At 31.6% G+C, this 19,752-nt stretch overlaps 1 protein-coding gene across 2 annotated transcripts; it reads right to left on the bottom strand.

Annotated features, from left to right (window-relative positions):
* Positions 1-3,699: 3,699 nt before the first annotated feature.
* On the bottom strand, positions 3,700-19,517 carry LOC133175371 (uncharacterized). Of its 2 annotated transcripts, none has more exons than XM_061310467.1 (4): positions 19,468-19,517; positions 9,078-9,338; positions 8,675-8,830; positions 3,700-5,526 (listed from the first exon to the last, which is right to left on the bottom strand). In XM_061310467.1, exons 1-4 carry the CDS (start codon positions 19,487-19,489, stop codon positions 5,435-5,437), a joined length of 531 nt encoding a protein of 176 aa, XP_061166451.1. In that variant the 5' UTR covers positions 19,490-19,517; the 3' UTR covers positions 3,700-5,434. The 2 variants fall into 2 exon arrangements, with proteins under 2 accessions (XP_061166451.1, XP_061166450.1); XM_061310466.1 differs by lacking the exon at positions 19,468-19,517 and adding an exon at positions 10,190-10,262.
* Positions 19,518-19,752: the final 235 nt, after the last annotated feature.

The following is a 19,752-nucleotide window of genomic DNA, read 5'->3' as shown; positions in this document are numbered from 1 at the left end:
TAAGGATTTTTATGAAGTTTTGGAATCCAATATAGATATGGTAATTTAAATATTAAAATTATTCAAAACTGACATATGATTTTGAAGAATTTCCTCCTTAGAAAGGGAGCTATGGGTATAAGTTGGATTACCACTTGTAGAATTAAATCCCAGTTCCTCTAAAATACAATTCATATAATGAGCCTTACAAACAAAGACAATGTTGTTACCTGCCTTGTCAGCAGGGACCAGTACGTACTGATCTTGTAATCTATCTAATTCTTTTTTTCACTTCTGAATTATTGAATACAGAAGGATAGATGGTTTTCATATTTCCCCTCAATCGCTTAATGTGAGATTTTACATATATCTGATACATTTAATCCATTCTGACAAAGTGTCAAGGTCTTCTTTTTCATGTCTGACCCAACGCCCGGCGTAGTCCTCTACAGAATCCATAATATGTATGAAATTACGTCGCCAGGTAAAGGATCGGGGTTCCCTACATTAAGGAACTTTTAAAATGAATGATCTAAGGTCCTCACTATTAACTATATTTACGTCACCAGTAATAACGTGTCCAGTAGGACTATAGTTATAGGGTGGAGACTAACATGAACACGATGGAGGATTATGTTTCAGATATTCGATATCCAGGCCCTGTAAAGTTTTCTTGTAATTAAAAAGTTTGGAAGCAATAGTCGATGTATATCTATAGGAAATACAAGGTGTAGTCTTCAACTTGAAATATGGTGGAATACAAGACTGAACCCTTTTGTGATTAAGAATATTAATTATATTAACCGCGTCAATTCCTTTGTTGGCATATTGGAGTTTAAGGAAAACACGGGTTGTTTTAGCTGCATTTTCCTCCGTAAAACGTGGCGGTTTAAAAGCCTATGATTTGCAATATCCATAATCACAGATAAATAAATATAAAAACTGCCCACAAAATCGTAAAGAAAAAAATTTATGGTTGACTACTTCTTGTTGTGGGAGGATATTTAGAAGAAAATCCTTCAAATCAACACACTTGTTAAATTTAATATCTTGGATCTTTATACTGACGTGTTTTTACTTAGAACATGTTTTCCGTTATTATCTAAGCGTTAAAAAAAAGTACAATCTGCTTTCATGGAACGGAGTATGGATTAGATTGACGGAGAAATCTCATATTATTGAGAAATTATAGGCTCTTGCTATTTTTATTTATTTTTAAGGTGGGAGGAGGGGGTATCCAGATTTGGAGTATAATGAATCTTTTCATGTCTTTAGCAAACACTTTTACTCATTATTATTATTTTATATAACGCAAGAATTTTTCACAAATAGAAATTTCTATAAATTTTCAACATTTTTTTTTTTTTTTTTTTTTTTTTTTTTTTTTTTGTAAAGCTCATTATTTCAATTGTTCTAGAGGATTCTGGACTTAATTCTGCAAGTGGCAATTCAACTTATAATCATAGTTCCCTTGCTCAGGAAGAAATTCTTCTAAAGCGTATGCCAGTTTTAAATATTTTTAGTACTTCCATCAATCAAATCGAATTTGAACTTCCATACGTGCACCTATACTAGATTCCTAAATTACTTTAAAATCCTTACAAAGATATATAGCGGGTTCCAGTAAATGATCTACAAAACTCTTTCCTTATCTTTCACTAAAATATTGATGCAGTGAAGGAGACGCTTCAGGAGTACTGTACAACAATATATTTAAGAAATCAGATGTGAATACTTTAAAATTCCAAAGAACTTTTAGAAAATTTGAAATCAAAAAATGTTACTAAAGTCAATAACATGAAAAAGTACGACTTTTCAACACTTTATACAACCATTCCCCACCATAAGTTACAGTCCAGGCTTTTTGATATCATAGACAGCTGCTTTTTCAATAAAAATGGAACTCGTAAATTTACTTACCTTGTCATAGGTCATTTGCAAAATTATTTTGTTTAAAAAAAAGTTCCGACTGTACACACAAGTACTCCGAAGCTACTATTAAAAAAGTTTGAGTTTCTGATTGACAATATCTACGTATGTTGGAGATCAGGTCTTCCAACAATCTGTCGGAATTCCCGTTTGTACTATTTTAGTACTCATATGAAGAAGAATTTATTCAGAAACTTCTACATGAAAAGAAGAAGTCTCTTGCTGTAGCCCTCGATTCAACATTTTGATATATCGACGACATACTATCAATTAACAAAATTCATTTTCATCCTTACGTTGATTTGATATACCCCTTTGAACTCAAAATAAATAAAAACTAAATGGTCTGACACATCTGTTTTATTTAAGGAATGAATTTAATAGCTACCCTTTTTATACGGTATAACCTGAGTTGGGGCTGTTTACGCTTTATAAACCGCGAAGCGGTTTATAAAAAGGTGTAAACTGTTCCAACTCAGTTTAAACCGTATAAAATGGGTAGCTATTAAATTCATTCCTTATAATTTAATTTTCATATATTTGGTGAAAGAAAAAAAAAGATGATTGTCCTTAAAAATGACTTCAATTTGTACAAAATTTGAATGTAACGTCAGGCGGATCGATACGTTTTTGACGCAAGTCATTGTGACGTAGGCAACCCATTTTATACGATAAAACGTATTTGTTTTATACAATCAAATACAGCTTTACAACCAGAATTCAATTATAGTTGGATATTTTATTTGGAAAATACGTAAATGGTAACCTAACAATAACACTTGATGAGAAACGTGATGCCTTTTTTCGATTGTCAGTCTCCCTTATTTATGTAGTAATATACAATTTATATACCATTTATACCATTATCATCTGCATATGGAGCTGATGTCTCCCAGTTGATTCGATACGTAAGAGCATGCTCTACGTTCAAAAAAATATCTAAATGAGGCAAGCTTTTGACAAATAAGTTGATGAAAAAAGATTATTAACAGCCTCGCTTAAAATCAACATTTCGCGAATTCTAAGCTCGATACAACGACCCTGTCTGCAAATATAATCTATCATTAAGTCGAATGTTGACTGACGTTTTTCAAAACAAATTGTTACACCATTTTCACATTGTTTACGAATCTTCTTTGTTTGCTTGATCATGACAAAGAGCATACCGCAGCTGTGATCGGTCAGCAGCGGATATTTACTCCTAAATGGTGCACTGTATACCCTGAGGTATATGTAGTATCCACCACACGTATTATACATGTATATAAATATATTAAAGGTAGTTATTGCTGATATAAGAATATACTACAATCACGAGAACACATATCAGAGTATTGTGATGAATTTAACGGCTTCTTCCAAAGACCATGTAAAAAATTGGTATGGTATCAAGAGAAATATTACAATAAAGAAAAACTTTGCTCTGTCCGGCTTTGTTTTTCAGCAATACTCTGTAAAACATAAAGTTATTGACGCAAATGAACAAACAATGAATAGATAAGGCTAAGCATGAAAAACAAATGGTCGAGCCATAACAGTTGCTCATCTTCCTGCATGACTCGCATTAAGAGTTTCTCTGATTGATGTTATATTATAAATACATAACGCAACAATAAAATCACAGAGTTGAAGTTGAAATATTCATTTATTATAAAAATCACAAATTCATTGAATTTTAGTACTAATGACATTTCATTAAATTTTACATTTAAATCTTTTTATTAAGTTAAAAAAAAACTTGCAATGATGAAATTACACTAATTTTGAAATTTTGAAAATCCAAACACTAAATATAACATTTGCATCAAAGATGGGAAAGGTAAAACTTTCTGACAATACGCTGAAATATATAATATAATATTCTATATAACAAAATAGTCGCCAATATAAAAATGATGAAACATAATCTACCTAAACACAAATTTAAGTACATGTATTACTATTCTAAAAGTTTGGGAGATGTGAGCGTCGTTTGAAGAACAAAAATTTTCTCCAAACTTTTTCAGAGCAAATGTGGTGATGATACATATTCGAATGGCCTCCCCATTAATACTGAGACTGTTCAAAAACTTCAATGAAAAAATAGTTACCTCGCTTGACTTTATAAGAATAAAAAAGAAATAGGCTTAAAATTATTCATGAAAAATAAAACGGAGAAATAGTGTTTTTATCGTAGTTCAATCGACCATAAATATCCAACAATACTGAAAATAAACTATACGACATTTTAAAGGATTCAATTTGTCTTTTCCTTAAAGACAAATGAAGCCCCATAATGTGGTCATCAATTAAAAAATTCCATTATTTAAAACTATTTTAATTTCAAATGTATTGATGATAAGTTTACACGTAATACTTAAGTTTTCTGAGTGGCCTCTAACTGCAGCTGATTATTGCTCTGAGATCCTAAATTTGGACAAAGTATAATTTTCACTGTGTATGTTTGCGTGTAAATTTTACTTATTGTGGCCTTGATATTTTCAACAAGTTTTTTTTTTTTGAAAAAAAAAATTGCATATATATTATATGTCAAATTGTAGCCGCTTATTGTTGTTCCGTTTTTGTGGCTCATTGTTTACACAAATTTGAGTCAAAAGCAATAAAAAAAAACTGGTCCAGCAAGTCATGCGAAAAGCAATTTAAAAAGACCATTAGGGCTCTAATTGGCAACTAATTTAGATGACATGACGCCTAAAAATTTTAATTGGCGCCTAAAGTTTCTCTATAAGTCGCCTAATTGGCGACCATTTTAAATAGACCTGGTGATAATCAAATTAGTGAACAATAAAATTTTTTCTATAAAGAGCAGAAAAAAGTATAAAAGTTAGCAATGGACATGTCTCCATATATTGACTTATATAGGTTTTTAAATTGGCGCCTTAGAAAGGTTTGCCTGGCGACTAAGAAGTTGCAATGGCGACTGAATGTTTTTAATTAGGAGGCAGATGGCACCTTAATTTTTTAGGTCACTTAGAGGCCTGCCACTAAGCCAAGTTCACAAATTTCAAATAATATCCTCTTAAAGGGGGCTAAGCCCTTTAATTTGAACCCCTAGGATTTTAATTATTTGTTCAAAATTTTGATTGATACTGGCATATATACCGGGACGGGGTTTTGCAGATGTAAAAAAAAAAATCTTTTACACATTCACGCACACGCCCTCACACACACATACACACACACCCTCACACACACATTTTGATCAGAAAACCTCATATAATCATAACTCTATAAAAGAGCTAAATTTTCATAATTGAGCAAAACTTCCGGTTCTCCATATTACCTGCTGATATCAAATTAGAAATATTTTATTGATATACAACATCAGCAGACAACATAAGGCTTTCCATGCCTGCTTAAAGATTCTAGAAAGATCTTAAACAAAATGATATAACAAGCCATGATAAAATTATCTCAAATATTCTAATGCCTTTCACAGACACATTCATTAAAAAAGTCATTCCGTTATAAAAAAAAAATCGTAATAAATAAAATGCCTAAGAAGCAAGATATACATGGAGATCACTTAAAGAAGATATCGTGTCACAAGCAAAGCTAAAGTGATGAGGGATAACCCGGAAGTACTGCCAGAGGATAACGCTGATTGTGAAGATAGTGCTGAAATAGAATGAGACAAAAATAAATAAATCATTAAGCATGAATAACCTTCAGATGAAGAATACTAAGTTATATATAGTTTCAATACTTTTGAATACAGGAAATCTTTAGCTTTGTATAGGCATTTTATAAACATAACTACATCGGAAAAATTATCATTAACAAAAATGCCGTATTTGGATTTCGACCACTGCACAAATTAGCACGCTGTAAATTCTAACCCGATCGACACTCAGGTCATGCTATTTCAGTAAAGTTAACCGAGTTCAGTCCAAACAGCGCTTCAACATTTATTATGGATCTGAGAAAGTCTTGATCGGCTTAGATTACCTGAAACCACCGATAATGATTGAGGGTACTGAATTATATAAAGGAAATATTTCGAAAAGTTAAAGAATTTTAAAGGAGTTGTTTAAAAGCAAAATACTTAATTTTAGAAACTTGAACAATCTTTTACATAATAAATTTTTCCTCGTGATAACACTAAGAGTAGTGTGATAATACAGTGCACGTACAAATATCTATCGACTTCATCTCCCACGAAGAGAAAACGACACTTAAATACAGGACATGTGAGTATTTTTGGAAATTTTGTAAGGAAAAACGTCCATAACACATGATGTCTCCTTTAAAAAGAGACAAATTGTGTACAAATGTCTGTCATTTTTGGATTTTCCGCGAAGAACTCTGCCACAATGATAGCTCTGTAACTTCTAATGCCATTCCAAATGAGTCTAATAATTATGTAAACTAATGCTAAATGCAGAAATGGGGGCATTCTGTGGTGAACAACAGATTAAGCAAATTTCTTTCATTCAAAAGCCTAACTGCAATTAATAAACAAAATTTAACTCCCTTTTTCATTCCAGGTCAATAATATTGCGTCCCAGTAACTCATGATATTGATACATACATACACTTGTCCTCCAACATTCATAAAAAATAATTAAGCCTGACAAAACTAATCATTCATACCAAGAAAAAAACATATATACCCTTATATATCAATCACCATATCGACATATATATATATATATAGAGAGAGAGAGAGAGAGAGAGAGAGAGAGAGAGAGAGGATATTCAATGTTTTGTTGATGGATATGGAATTTATTTCACGGGTGGACAGGGTTTTTTGTATTTTCACGAGTGCGAAGTACAAGTGAAAACATAAAAAAAAATCGTGTCTCATGAGTGATATAAATTCCATATCCATCAACAAAACATTGAATTTTCTGTTTTTTACATTTTTTTAAATTTCTATTTGCCCCTGTCTTTTCTTAACACAGTGTTATAGGTTGTGATGTCATGGTTGAACGGTTGAGATGTCATAGCTTAGCAATTATTTAACATGGATTTTAGCAATACACTTAACAAAACTTCTAAGTGTTCACTCTAATAAATGCATTTATTTAAAAACTACATGATGAAATATTATGATATTTTCAAATTATTATAACCAATGAGTCTTCTCAACAATTGTCGAAAGAAAATCACTTATCACCGATGAAAACCAATGTCCCGTGACGAAGCTAAAAAACAATAAATCTGTACTTTGCGACACGTGCTTTGTGTAATCAGCTTCTTTTTGTGATCATTATCAATTTTTAACAACTGGTGTAACTAAAAAACACAAAACATGGGCAAAATGACCATTGAGGAAGGAGGGAGAGCCGTTGGAATGTTAATATCTGGATCATCCTTATGACACGTTTTACAAACTTTTATTTTACTGTTTATTTGTCCTTGATATTACTTTTAAAAATTAACAACCAGTATAAAAATCCATTTAAACACATTTTTCTATAGGTTATGTCTCATTTTTATCGCCAACTTATCCCAGTTTGAAAGCTTTGGACAAAATTTAACTAAACCGGAAGTGATCTGGATCTTCGTCTGAGGCCAAGGTTTCGCGTCACAGCCAGGTTAAAAGATTGTTACATGGTCCTGAACCACTTTAGAAACATTTAAAGCAGCAACTTCAATGGTAAGAAATTGGCAACAAAATGGTGCTCATGGCAGTCCAATATCATCTCAAACAGTCTGAATCATCCTTAAAGAGGTACACTTACTTGCGTAACGCCCAAGGAGGGTCTAAGTGTTGACAAAAAGGCATCTGTGTGATGCACTGGCCTGCCAAATACCCGGATCTAAATCCCATTGAACACATTTGGGACTTTCAAAAGGAATGTCCAAGCCCCCCCCCCCCTCCTTCCACACAATTTCAACGCTTTAGAAAGATCCATGCAGTACGTGTGGCAGCAGATAGATCAACCTCCTATTCAAGGGTACATGGTATCCATGAGAAAAGGACGTCTTGCAATAATTTGAACTCCATAGAGATTATTTTATGTGAATTTTCATTTTGAGGGTACATCATGTCCTTGACACTTTGCTTTAAAGTCTGACGAGATACTCACATGAAATTTATGCAACATCGAACTGAAATATGCATCATCAACCATGAATTAAAGAAATTATTTATTGTATGCATTTGTTCTTTATAACTTAAAAAATGGTAGGTGAACACTTAGAAGTTTGGTTCAGTGTATATTTGGGAGGAAATTTACAATTTTAGCCTCTATCAAGATGGTTTAGTTACTATTTCTATCTTATGACAGGACATAAATTATTTTTACATACTTTGATATCCTTTCACACTGTGACAGAATATCATTTTGGTATCCTTTCACACTGTTAAAGGATATCACTTTTATTCAATAAATAAAAAACAGTATTTCACCATTGAAAATGTAATAAAAAACGTATACCCAGATATCAAAAACTTACTATATCGACATCCAGATATCGGTCATTTACCATATTGGCATATATATCCATACAGCCAAATATTGACATATATAACGATATATCTAAATATACTAACCAACCATATTGACATATATGTCTATATATGCAGATATCGGTCACATACTATATTGACATGTTTAACCATTCAGATATCGGTTACTCAACATATTAACATATATAGCCATACATTCAGATATCTGTCATTTACAATTTTGACATATATAACCATACAGCCAGATATCGGTTACTTACCATATTGACATATAAAACCATACATCTAGATATCGGTTACTTACCATATTGACATATAAAACCATACATCTAGATATCGGTTACTTACCATATTGACATATAAAACCATACATCCAGAATGCTCTAGAACAATCCGCTGATATAAGGACTGGCTCTCCTGAGGATATTGAGATAAGGATACATGATCCTCGTGGGAAATCTGTTGTTGATTGAACAATATTTGATGACAATAGTACTTCTTGACCTTTGAAAAGAAAATAAAACACAATTATTTTGGTTCTTATAATTATGAGCAAATGTACCCCTTTCCTTGTAAAGCTTGAGGTTATTGCTTAATTATAACCTGGTACTAATAAAGGACATTATACAATCCAAAGAACCGACAGTACTCGGAACCCCAAAAAAGATTGTGAATGTTTATATGTCATCCTTTCATGACTATAATCTCATTTGAGTATTTCAAACGAACACATTTGAAAACGCATTTGTACCATTTTCAGTCAGAATGCGCCCCCTGGTGACATTCATTCCTAACCAGAATACGGTGCTGCTCAGTATTCCGGATTCACTCTGCTGTTTGATGCGATTTCCTATCGCTGTCAAGGTTACATTTTGTCTGATCACCCCCAGATGTCCCCCTCCCGTGATACATCTCTCCGAGGCAACCTGACGAGACAGGCTCTCGGTGATGATTTGGTAACACGAGTTATCAGATGATAGGAGTTCGCCTGTGGAAATACCGACAGCACATCCTGAAAAAAAAACTAACTAGATTGAAGACGATAAAATTGGGTAAATGTTTATCGTATATCTATAACAAAACGTTAACAATGAAGTAATGACCATTGAAAAATTAATCATTGTCACAAATCAAACAAAGTCCTTTAAAAAATTATGGACTTCGATCGGAAACTAACAAAAGTGAAAGATTACACGGAAAAATATAGCTTAATTAAATTGATACAGAATAGCGGTCGAATTAGTTTTAGCCAATGAATGAATGATTTAACTTAAAATTCCATTCCAATTACTATCGCTGCTTTGACCCTACAACATTACTAAGTATCTCTCGTCTCACTAAGTGATTTGAAGTATATTTGCAAATCTAACGACTTACTGTCCTTTTAAAAAAGATATGTATAAAAACGGCTATAAATATTCCTTTAATTACTTTCATCAGTAAAAAATTAAAGTTTTTTTTCCTTTGGAAAGCATGAAATACTTTCAATAGCATTATTAGAAGTTATTATAAATCTACACGATTTTTTGAAATTCTATCTAAGTACTCCAATTCAAATTTATATTTCAAATGATAAATTACGGAGCATATCAATAACAAATCTCGCTTTGTTTGTCTTCCTCTATAATTAAACTTGAAATCGGGCATTTATCTCAGACCAACAAAATGCTGAGAAGAGTTAACTTATTAGCAAAAATTAATGTTTATCCAGATGCAAATCATGCCATTATCTGTTCTGACATTTTATCACTACATTTCCCACATTTGTTACTGAATTTATGACTTTTCAATCAACCCAAGAAGCGTGTTCGAAGAGGCAAAAAGAGAAACAAAATAAAACTAATACACTAAACTTCTCTTTACCTAGACTTGTTACAACATAGTCCAATATACAAAAACACAACACTGACGTCCACTTCATTATTCTGTTAATTCAATCTGATTTGTTTTCTTGGGTTCGTGTATTTTTCCGGATAATTTCGTTTTCTAAGTGGACGATGGAGATGATGTGTCATCGGGGGGAGAAATCATTGGATGTATACTTATCACCTTCCTTTTTAGGTTATACATGTATGATCTCATACCACTTATAATATGACAAACCAGTATATATATATATATATATATATATATATATATATATATATATATATATATATATATATATATATATATATATATATATATATATATATATATATATATATATATATATATAATTTTTTTTAATTTCGAGATAAATCTTGCATTTAAAGAGAGGAGAGAAAGGAAATAAAATATGGAAATGATGGCATAATGAAAGCCTACATATCATTTTGTCTTCCTTGACACAGAGAAAATATTGTGTGTATGTTTTAATCTTATATCTTCTATATTTCCGTCAATGTTATGTAACGATGAGCGATATAAGGGAATTTTTTATGCTAATCTGAATTGCTAAACACTTGTTTATCTATCCTTAGCAACGTTTATACATAAGATTTGAAAGGAAATGATGAACAGATTTCGCTCCTTTAAAAGGAAACAGATCGGCTTCGGGCAAAGAAGATCTGAGTAGATTGTGGAGAGGATCTAGTTTAAAATTTAAATTCTAGCGTGAGATTTACTTTTTCATGAGGACCTAACTCTGAGGAAACTCTCATAACTTGCGAAATTTAAGATACACAGACTATCGTGAAGCCTTCGAAACTCTGGGACTCAGTCCTATATTTTTTAAAAGGACTATATTCTGTAGTGGCCAGTATCTGCCCCCAAAATAAAACTTTGATGTTCTAAACCAGGTGGATATTTGCAGACTTCAAAGCATTAAGTATTTTTATCAACTATGACATCATTAGTTAGATATGACGTCAATAAAATGACGTAAATTCCAAATTGCAATGATTTTGAGAGAAAATAGCGTATTTTACGTCGGTATTTTGATTGGAAATTACCGAGCGCAGGTCTGCTCAGACTAGATCTTTTGATATAATGTGTAGAATGATAACATCAATGAAATATGTGAATATGGTACCTGAGCAGGCTTGCGCTCTATAAATACTATAGTCAAAATTGAACAAACTCTGTGCATTTTGGCCTCTATTTTAAAAATAACGGAAATCCAAATAGTTTGTGACGTCACAGAGACAAGAAAGGCCGACTAATTTTTCCACTTTCATAGTGTATTGTCTTAATTTGGATTATTTTATACAATATATGCACTTTTTCTCATTTCAAGAGATTTTCAAAATTTGACTATTATGGGGGCAGGAATACGCCCTTACCGTATATAGTTCTTTATTTTCTTAAACAAACTTTTACATGATAATTGAGACGTACTGTTCTGTTATTTACTAAGCATTCTAGCCAAACAATGTTTACAATCCATCGATCACAGGGGCTAATATTTGACAATATGAATCGAGGTATTTAAAGAAGTTACCATGTGATAGTACTACAGACAGAAATTTGAGTGGTAGGATATTGGTTGATAAAAAGAAAAACATTATACTAAAAGAGCCCAAAAACTTATTAAAATATCATACGAAAAGCTCTTTTTTCAATTATTCTTTTCATACATCAACTCTGCTATAGACCAACAGTCTAGAAAGAGTTTATTTAATAACTGAAATACGTTATATAGCAAATATCATTCGTTTTCAGTCAATAAAGGGAGATGAGAGATGGTGCATTATTTGGAATTACAGTATCTGAATCTTGACATTTCATGTTATGTCCCCGAAGATCGTGGACTTAGATTTTGTCCTGCCTCTATCTGTCTATCTCCGAAAAATGTTTAATTTTTGGTTTTAACCTTTTGAATTGTAGTGTATTGTAACGATTAACGCCGTATCAAACTTATTCTGATAAACGACCCTGTACACCATAACTACCCAATCCGCTTCGACATTCTTTTATTTTTACTAAAATACAGTGTTTACATTGTATGCATTTATATAGTATTAAATAGAACACAATACCGTTTTTTACGAGTTGATGGTATCAACTCATGTTATGTGACTTGTAAGGGATTCCCCAATGTATCGAAACTAATCAAATTTTCATTTGAGTATTTTGCGTACAGGTTCTTGTATAATATTGGTTTATTTACCGTTTTCATAATCTACAGAACAAGAATATGTTTCCTGGTATGCTTTAAAGTGTTTATAAACATAAATATTTATTATTAATTTTATTGGAATTTGTGTCCATCTGCGAAACAAAATAGTGTTAGGGGCATGCGGTCAACAAAAGTGAGATGTCGTGCAAACAAAGTTTTGATTTGTAAATCAATAAATGTTTTATATAATAAGAAGTACTTTGAAAACAGATTTTTAAAGAAAATTCACGAAATTGAACATTTACAAACCAGGTTGTTTTTAAAAGATTGACGTGGTGGTGGTATATAAATAAAGTAATTCTTGCGCTGTTATGCTAATGAACAGAGCAGTTTTTCCGCGTTAGTGATGAATCGTTCAACACAGAGAACACTTCCAATGTTTGTAAACAAAGCGAGAAGTTTGCAGTAAGGAAGGTCGAAGTAGATCAGCTACTAATCTCAAACGGAAGAAATGAGCTGTACTGGTTGAAAAAACAATTTTAAAATTAAGGTTCTTATTTCTTGTGCAAGCAAAAAAATATTTCGATTGCTTAAAGGGTCAGATTTTTTCAGCAGCGGACAACTTTGTGCTCCAATTTCTTTTTCCCTGTTAAAAACACTGTTGAGAATTCCTGTCCTCCACAATCTAGATCTGTTTCACAGCAAGCTTTAAATACAGCAATGGTTACTTAACACGCCTATGATTCTTATCTCAATTGTCGGCACTACACTGGAAAGCTGTGTTTTGCTATCAGATGCTGGCCATGTTATAAAGTGAATTAATAGTACTGAAGGCGATAAATAAAAACAAAAAATTAAGTGGGATGTTATTGATGAATTAAATGTGAAATGCATATTTATAAATGTGAAATGATCAAGAAATCAAATTAATTCAAGAGTAGCTAGATCATGTAAATAGTCAATATCATGTCATTGTGATGAATTTAAAGTCTTAAGTCGAAAAGCCGAACGAATTTTTAAATGCATATGAAATGAAAGTCAAGTAGTTGAATTTCAAGAAAGGCTAAACCGAGAGAAATGATATATAAAATGTGCATGTCAATACGTTCTATTTCCACTATTGAAGAGTTATAGTTCTTAGTGCGCTCTTTTGTGAAAAAGTAGGAGAATGTACAAATCTCGCGGGATTTCTGGGACAAACGTAACATAAACATGTAAACAACACGTTGAATGTCGATGAACAAATCCTAACAATATGAATATGAAATACTTTATTGTTGTGAACTTTATTTAAATCAAGAGTAGAGATGACAAGGATATTAATTTACATCTATTGGTGATCGTATGTATCTATTTATCGTAATGGTACATTTAAAGTCAATACACATACCTCGGAAATGTCGTATTTTTATTTATGGACGATAAAGTTAAGGTTTTCGCTCATTTTCATATGTCTTTTAGTTCTTCTATTCTTTAGTTAGAATGACAAATGCACTTAACATTTAAAATTGGTTAGATACTGGCATGTTTTGTATTATCTGCAATGCCATGCTGTCCCAGTCAGACGACCAAACGCTCCTCTAATTCTGAAGAGTTCACTAATGGAAATACAATGTATTAAAGTCAAGTAGTTATATTACAAGAGTGACTAAACTAACCGAAATAACATATAAAATGCTCATTTCAGTTAAATGTCAAGAAGTTGAACTCCAGGAGTAGCGTAATCAAGAGAATTAAAATATTTTTGTGAATGATCATAAAAGACAGGGGGCTGAATATCAAGAGTGGCTAAATCAAAAGATTTGAAATATCATATGTGCATGTAAACTTTGAAAAAAGGAGTTGAATTTCAATAGTAACTAAATCAAGAAAATTGAATTATGAAATCTACATATAAATGAAAGTAAAAGATGTAAATTTTAAGACTGGCTTAATAACGAGAATCGGAACATATTGATGTGCATTGAAAATGTCAAATTGTTTGTTTAAGAAAGCAGTGAAAATATTCAATAAGCATGTTAATGAAATAATTCAATTTGCACTATTTGTCAATAATAATTCCCTATTTGTAATACTATAGTAGGTTTGACCTATTAGTTTTAGATATGTGTGTTTAAGGCTTCTTTTTTGTCTATTTAGGAGTTGTTTTAATACTGTTATATGATTTTACAACAGTTGTGCCATTTGTCCCTATTTGAAATTTCTAGTCACTTGATATATAATATTTCTGTCAAATGACATCGAGTGACCAAAAACTGTTCTCGGTAGTTTTAATGATGATAGTCTGTGCTCTGTGACCATTTCAATGATGGTATCCTTTAATATTTTGTAAAAATACAAATTACTTTAAATGCAAGCTACATTGCCATTTTATGAAAAATCCAAAACTAGCTAGTATTTTTTGTTTTCTATGTTTAAAGGTTCGATTTGTGATAAATTATCATACATTCTAGTAAATATTAAAAAAAAACAAAAATAAATATGCATGTTTAAAATACATGTTGCAAAAGGTGTAAATAAAATGATATAATTTTATTTCTCAAAGAAAACAAAAAGAAAAGATTTTAAAGTGATAGTTTTCATCATTGCACATAATATCACATATCCATATATGGACTAGAGACCTCAACTCATTTAAACATTATATAATCAATACCATCAACTCGTAATAGTACTTTCAGTACTTTGATTTTTTTTATACTTTGTGCTTAAACATTGGGGGTTTTAGTTATATGCTTTGGCAGCGCAAAAGAACAGGGCAATCGTTCAAATACAGCCTAGATACAACATCACAGGAGCGTTTCAAAAATCTCCGTCTATTATTCAAGCTGATGTTTATCTTCATATTTAAGGAATAAATTTAATAGCTACCCAAGTTATACTGGTAAAACCTGGGTTGGGGCAGTTTACGCTGTATAAACCGCGAATCGGTTTATATCAAAGCGTAAACTGTCCCAACCCAGGTTTTACCAGTATAACTTTGGTAGCTATTAAATTCTTTCCGTATAATTTAATTTTTCATTAATAAGTGTAAAAAAAAAATAAGACAATTTCTCCTTCAAAAAAGCCTTCAAATTGTACGTATTTTAAATGTAGGGTCAAGCAGATCGATATGTTTTTTGACGTAAGTCATTGTGACGTAGGCAACCCAGGTTATACGATATAATCTATTTTTTTTTATCCAATCAAATTACGAGTTACAGCCGAAATTAAATTATTATTCCTTATTCTGAAATTTCATTAAAAAAAACTACAGAGATAAATTTAAAAAAAAATTGTAAGTAGGTCACGAATGATTGGATCAGCTAATAACATTTTTAAAATGATAAAGTTCAATTCAAATGAAAATAAATCAAAATTCACGATTTAAAAGACTCTTTTTACATTTATTATTATAACTGATAAACCAATAAAGGGTATGTTTTGCATTAGTTCTTCGTTAGGTTTGAATATTTAGGGAAGTTTATTTTAACGATATACCCTTCTTAAGGAATGTAAAATATATCTATAAATAGTATATATGCCCAGATTATTAACATCATAACTTGCCCACTTTTGGGGCATAATTTGTGTTTAAAAAAGACATCTTGTTTTTATTGATGTAAACGTTGATTTTAACCCTTTTGCTGCCGTACAGATTTCCAGTTCAAATTACGTACTGTGCCGTGACAGTTTTCTATTACGTTGAATCTATGATGCAACGTAACTGTGACGTCACAAACAATGTACGTAGGTAAAGGTATAAATACTTTTTTTCGTTTTTGCAGAATATCGTTAAAAAGAGACAATTATAATAAACAGATTCTACAACGACAGGCACCTTCGAAAAAAAAAACATTTATAGAACTCACAAAATTTATGCTAGTGATATTTTTTAGTAGATCTAGTCACAAACCTTGATTTTACATATTTTCCCTATTTAAAAAAATATATAACCCCTTATCCAATTCAGGTGAATTATTAGGTACGGTACTTGTGGATCAAGTGTATACATGTGCAACATATACTGAACGCAATACAAGTAAAGTTAAATATATATACAAGTGCAGTGTAATTGAAACACAGTGATACATAAATAACTATTTTTGGCTTTTCGGGATCTACCAGTGAAAGTGTTCTAAAACATAAAATTCTATTGGACTTGAAAAAGGTTAATTTCTGTTCGTAGACCTTATACATATTTTTGAACATAGATCTTACATATTACCACATGTACACACACTTCTTTCCCTGAAACCACTTTTATTATTTTAAAATATTTAAATAATTGTTATGGTTATATTTGTTATATTTGTTCAAATGTTGATCTTTTACTGTCACATTTTTGTAATCGTGTTCTTATAAATTATAACCTGGAATACACCGACTAAGACGTATACGTTACTTCCATGAGTTCGTATATGGCTGAAATATTGCCGACTCGACGTAAAACAATAATAATCAATCAATCAATCTTCGGTGTCTTTACCACCCTTAATCGGCAACTCTGATGCACTACATGGATTGTTTAATTCAATCAAATGAAGAAGCTTAGATTTATAAAACTTATATTTTGTCCTTTTTGTGTTTTTACTACAATTTTTTTTCAACAATATTTATGACTTGTATCAGGCACTTGTTTCTGTAATAATTTTTTAACCCATAGTAAAATAATGTTAATTTTATGCTATGGGTTAAAAAAATATCACAAAAACAAGAACACCTTCAAGGTCCTTAAAAATTAACATTTCATTTGTTAAAACTAAATACCGGTATTCCGTCATGTAACTTACAATGTGCATCTATATATAAGTAGTAATTGGCCTTAAAAAGTATAAAAGTTTTCATTACAAATACGTTTTTCAAACAGAAAGCCTCAAACTACATGTACGATTTTAGGAGAACAAGATCATGCGAAACGTTTTGGCGATCGGCAACTATTAATATGCGATCCTACAACTAAAATAACATAGTAGATACATGACGGACAAGGTCCCTACTGTATATAAGCATATTATGATTTTTCACAATTACATTGGAGAGGTGTGGAACCTTTTAAGCAAAGAGAACAGTTAATTTATATATTTATCTACTTCATTTGGAATGCCTCGCCTAGCGTTAGGAAATGAAATAATCTATTACTACTAGTTAATTTAGGGTGGTAGGAAATCAAGATCTCAGGGGTATTTGCGGGGGTGAGGGTGAAGGTCTTGCCCCGATTTCGACCGAAAAGATATTTTGCCTGCCCTATGATTGTTCATACTTCCCATAATTCTTGCATTCATTTAATAGCAAAAAATTAATCTGAAAATATCTGACCCCGGCTATTTACCCCCCCCCCCCCCCCTGCCCGCAGTTAAAATCAATGAATCGTGCCTAAAAGAAACCTGTATTGGTCATATGAACAAACAGAATTGACGGAATTGGAGGGGAACTTATAAACATGCAGAGGTTTAATGTCACAGTCGTTTCTTGCAGAAATAAGAGTCGTAATTGCTCAATGGGCATAAGCAGTCTTTTCCGGCAATTGGCGATTTTCTAATTCGAGTGAAACATTCTCGAAGGGACAACAAAAAGGCTAAAAAATGAAAAAAAAAATAAATTCAATGTTTCTTTTCCTTAATTATATCTTCATTTTCAACATTTAAACAACAAAACACAAACAATTCTGCCCCCCCCTTTTCGCCGATATACACCCCCGGGCTTGTTGGGAGTCCCCCCCCCCCTCCAATTATATTTCTTAGACTTTTTAATCATGTATATCATACACATACACAGTCTCAATTTTTTTTTTTTTTTTTTTGGCGTTCCTTCCAGATTTTTGCAATGGTAAATATAATTCGTTAACATCAAAACTGGGTGTTGTATATTTGGGGAAGAGGGTAGGACCACCCGCAAGTACATGTACATGTGCCACAAAAGAAGACATCTTGATTTTTCTTAATGAAAGTGTCATGCAGTGACTACATGTATTCCAGAATTGAAGGTTTATCTATTGAGTTCTTTGTCTATTTGCCGAATTTCTTTTATTATGCGACATGTAATCCGTTGTAAGCTGCATTTCTCTGTATAAATTTGTGATGCTCCTAAGGATAAAACTTTCTATAGTCGGTTAAAAGGCTCTACAAGGCTTACATGTTAAAATGTTAAACTGTATTACATGTATATATAATGCCGATTTTAGATTTTAAAAATATGTTTACAGAAATTACAATCATGATACTGCATTACTAGCAGAGTTGGCGAAGTGTGCCGGATTACCGACGATCGCCGATAGATTTCATGCATGTCCGGCAAAAGTTGAAACCATGCTGGACATCGTGTCCGGTAAATTTTAAAATACCAGTACCTAGAGAAATTAAAGTTATTCCCGTGTTTTAGGTAAAATACCACCGGGAAAAAAATCCCCATGGAACTTTTACGGCATTGTATTGCTTTTATCGTTCAGAAAAGGATTAAAAATATTGATGAAATTGCATAATTTCAAATCAGAATGCATTGTTTACATTTTCTAGAGATCAAGACAAATGAAAAACTATTTCTTATAATTTTCAGTAATAAATTGGTTAAATGATCGATTGTATTCTGCAACAAGAGGCCAAAATGGCGCGAATTTCGGAATGATGACGGAACGTCATAGTCATGCAGTTTCACTTGTGACGTAATGAGTTAACTGTAGGCCCAAAATAGGCCCATGGCACTTAACGTAGTTTTTGAAAATAGGCCCAAAATAGGCCCACGGCACAAAGAATGTTAATAACAACGAAGAATTAAAGTCTGGGTTCAATTAATATATTGTATATTCCATTATATGTACAGGTCATTTCATGTGTGTGGTTCTGGAAATAAAATATTTAACAAATAATTCACAGACAAACAAACATACACAAACATCACACAAAACACTGAATTTTCTGGCTAAGGGAAATAACTCCATTTTCCTCATAACTTTAAGGATCATCATAAAATAATCATTTCAAGCATTATATTATGCATTTTATTATCATAAAATAATTTTACTTTTCACTATAAATATTTCCATTCAAAGTATTCAAATGAAATTCTATTTACAACACAAATAGACATCACAATATACACAAACTTCACTAAACACAAATCTTACCAAATATATGGTATATGAACATGATCTTCCTGATCCTTAATTTCTCAGTCAGTCATAACTATAATAAATTATCACAAAGTAAGTCTGACTGATTATTGGCAAAAATATATTTAAAACTCATAAAAAATAATATTTTACATAAATCTCATTCACATAACTTGCACACATCATGCTCATAATTTATAATGTTAAAATGTTAATAAACTGACCTGTTTAGTATATTGTCCATAAATCCATAGGTCTGGTATAGAAATTGTCAGTAAATTATTTTGGAGTCAGTAAAAA

Source organism: Saccostrea echinata, unplaced genomic scaffold, assembly GCF_033153115.1.
Source record: "Saccostrea echinata isolate AGI-Se365-2 ecotype Australia unplaced genomic scaffold, CSIRO_AGI_Sech_v1 ptg000062l, whole genome shotgun sequence".
Classification (NCBI taxonomy): Eukaryota; Metazoa; Mollusca; class Bivalvia; order Ostreida; family Ostreidae; genus Saccostrea; species Saccostrea echinata.
This window is presented reverse-complemented; position numbering and strand designations above follow the sequence as displayed.

What these genes read in the sequence shown, in the direction of transcription:
- LOC133175371 (XM_061310466.1), bottom strand. Translation starts at nt 10,247, where the DNA reads ATGAAGTGGACGTCAGTGTTGTGTTTTTGTATATTGGACTATGTTGTA. An exon ending in CTATGTTGTAACAAGTCTAG is followed by an intron (nt 9,339 to 10,189) that starts GTAAAGAGAAGT and finishes TTTTTTTTTCAG; the next exon opens with GATGTGCTGTCGGTATTTCC. An exon ending in TGGTTTTATATGTCAATATG is followed by an intron (nt 5,527 to 8,674) that starts GTAAGTAACCGA and finishes ATTCTATTTCAG; the next exon opens with CACTATCTTCACAATCAGCG.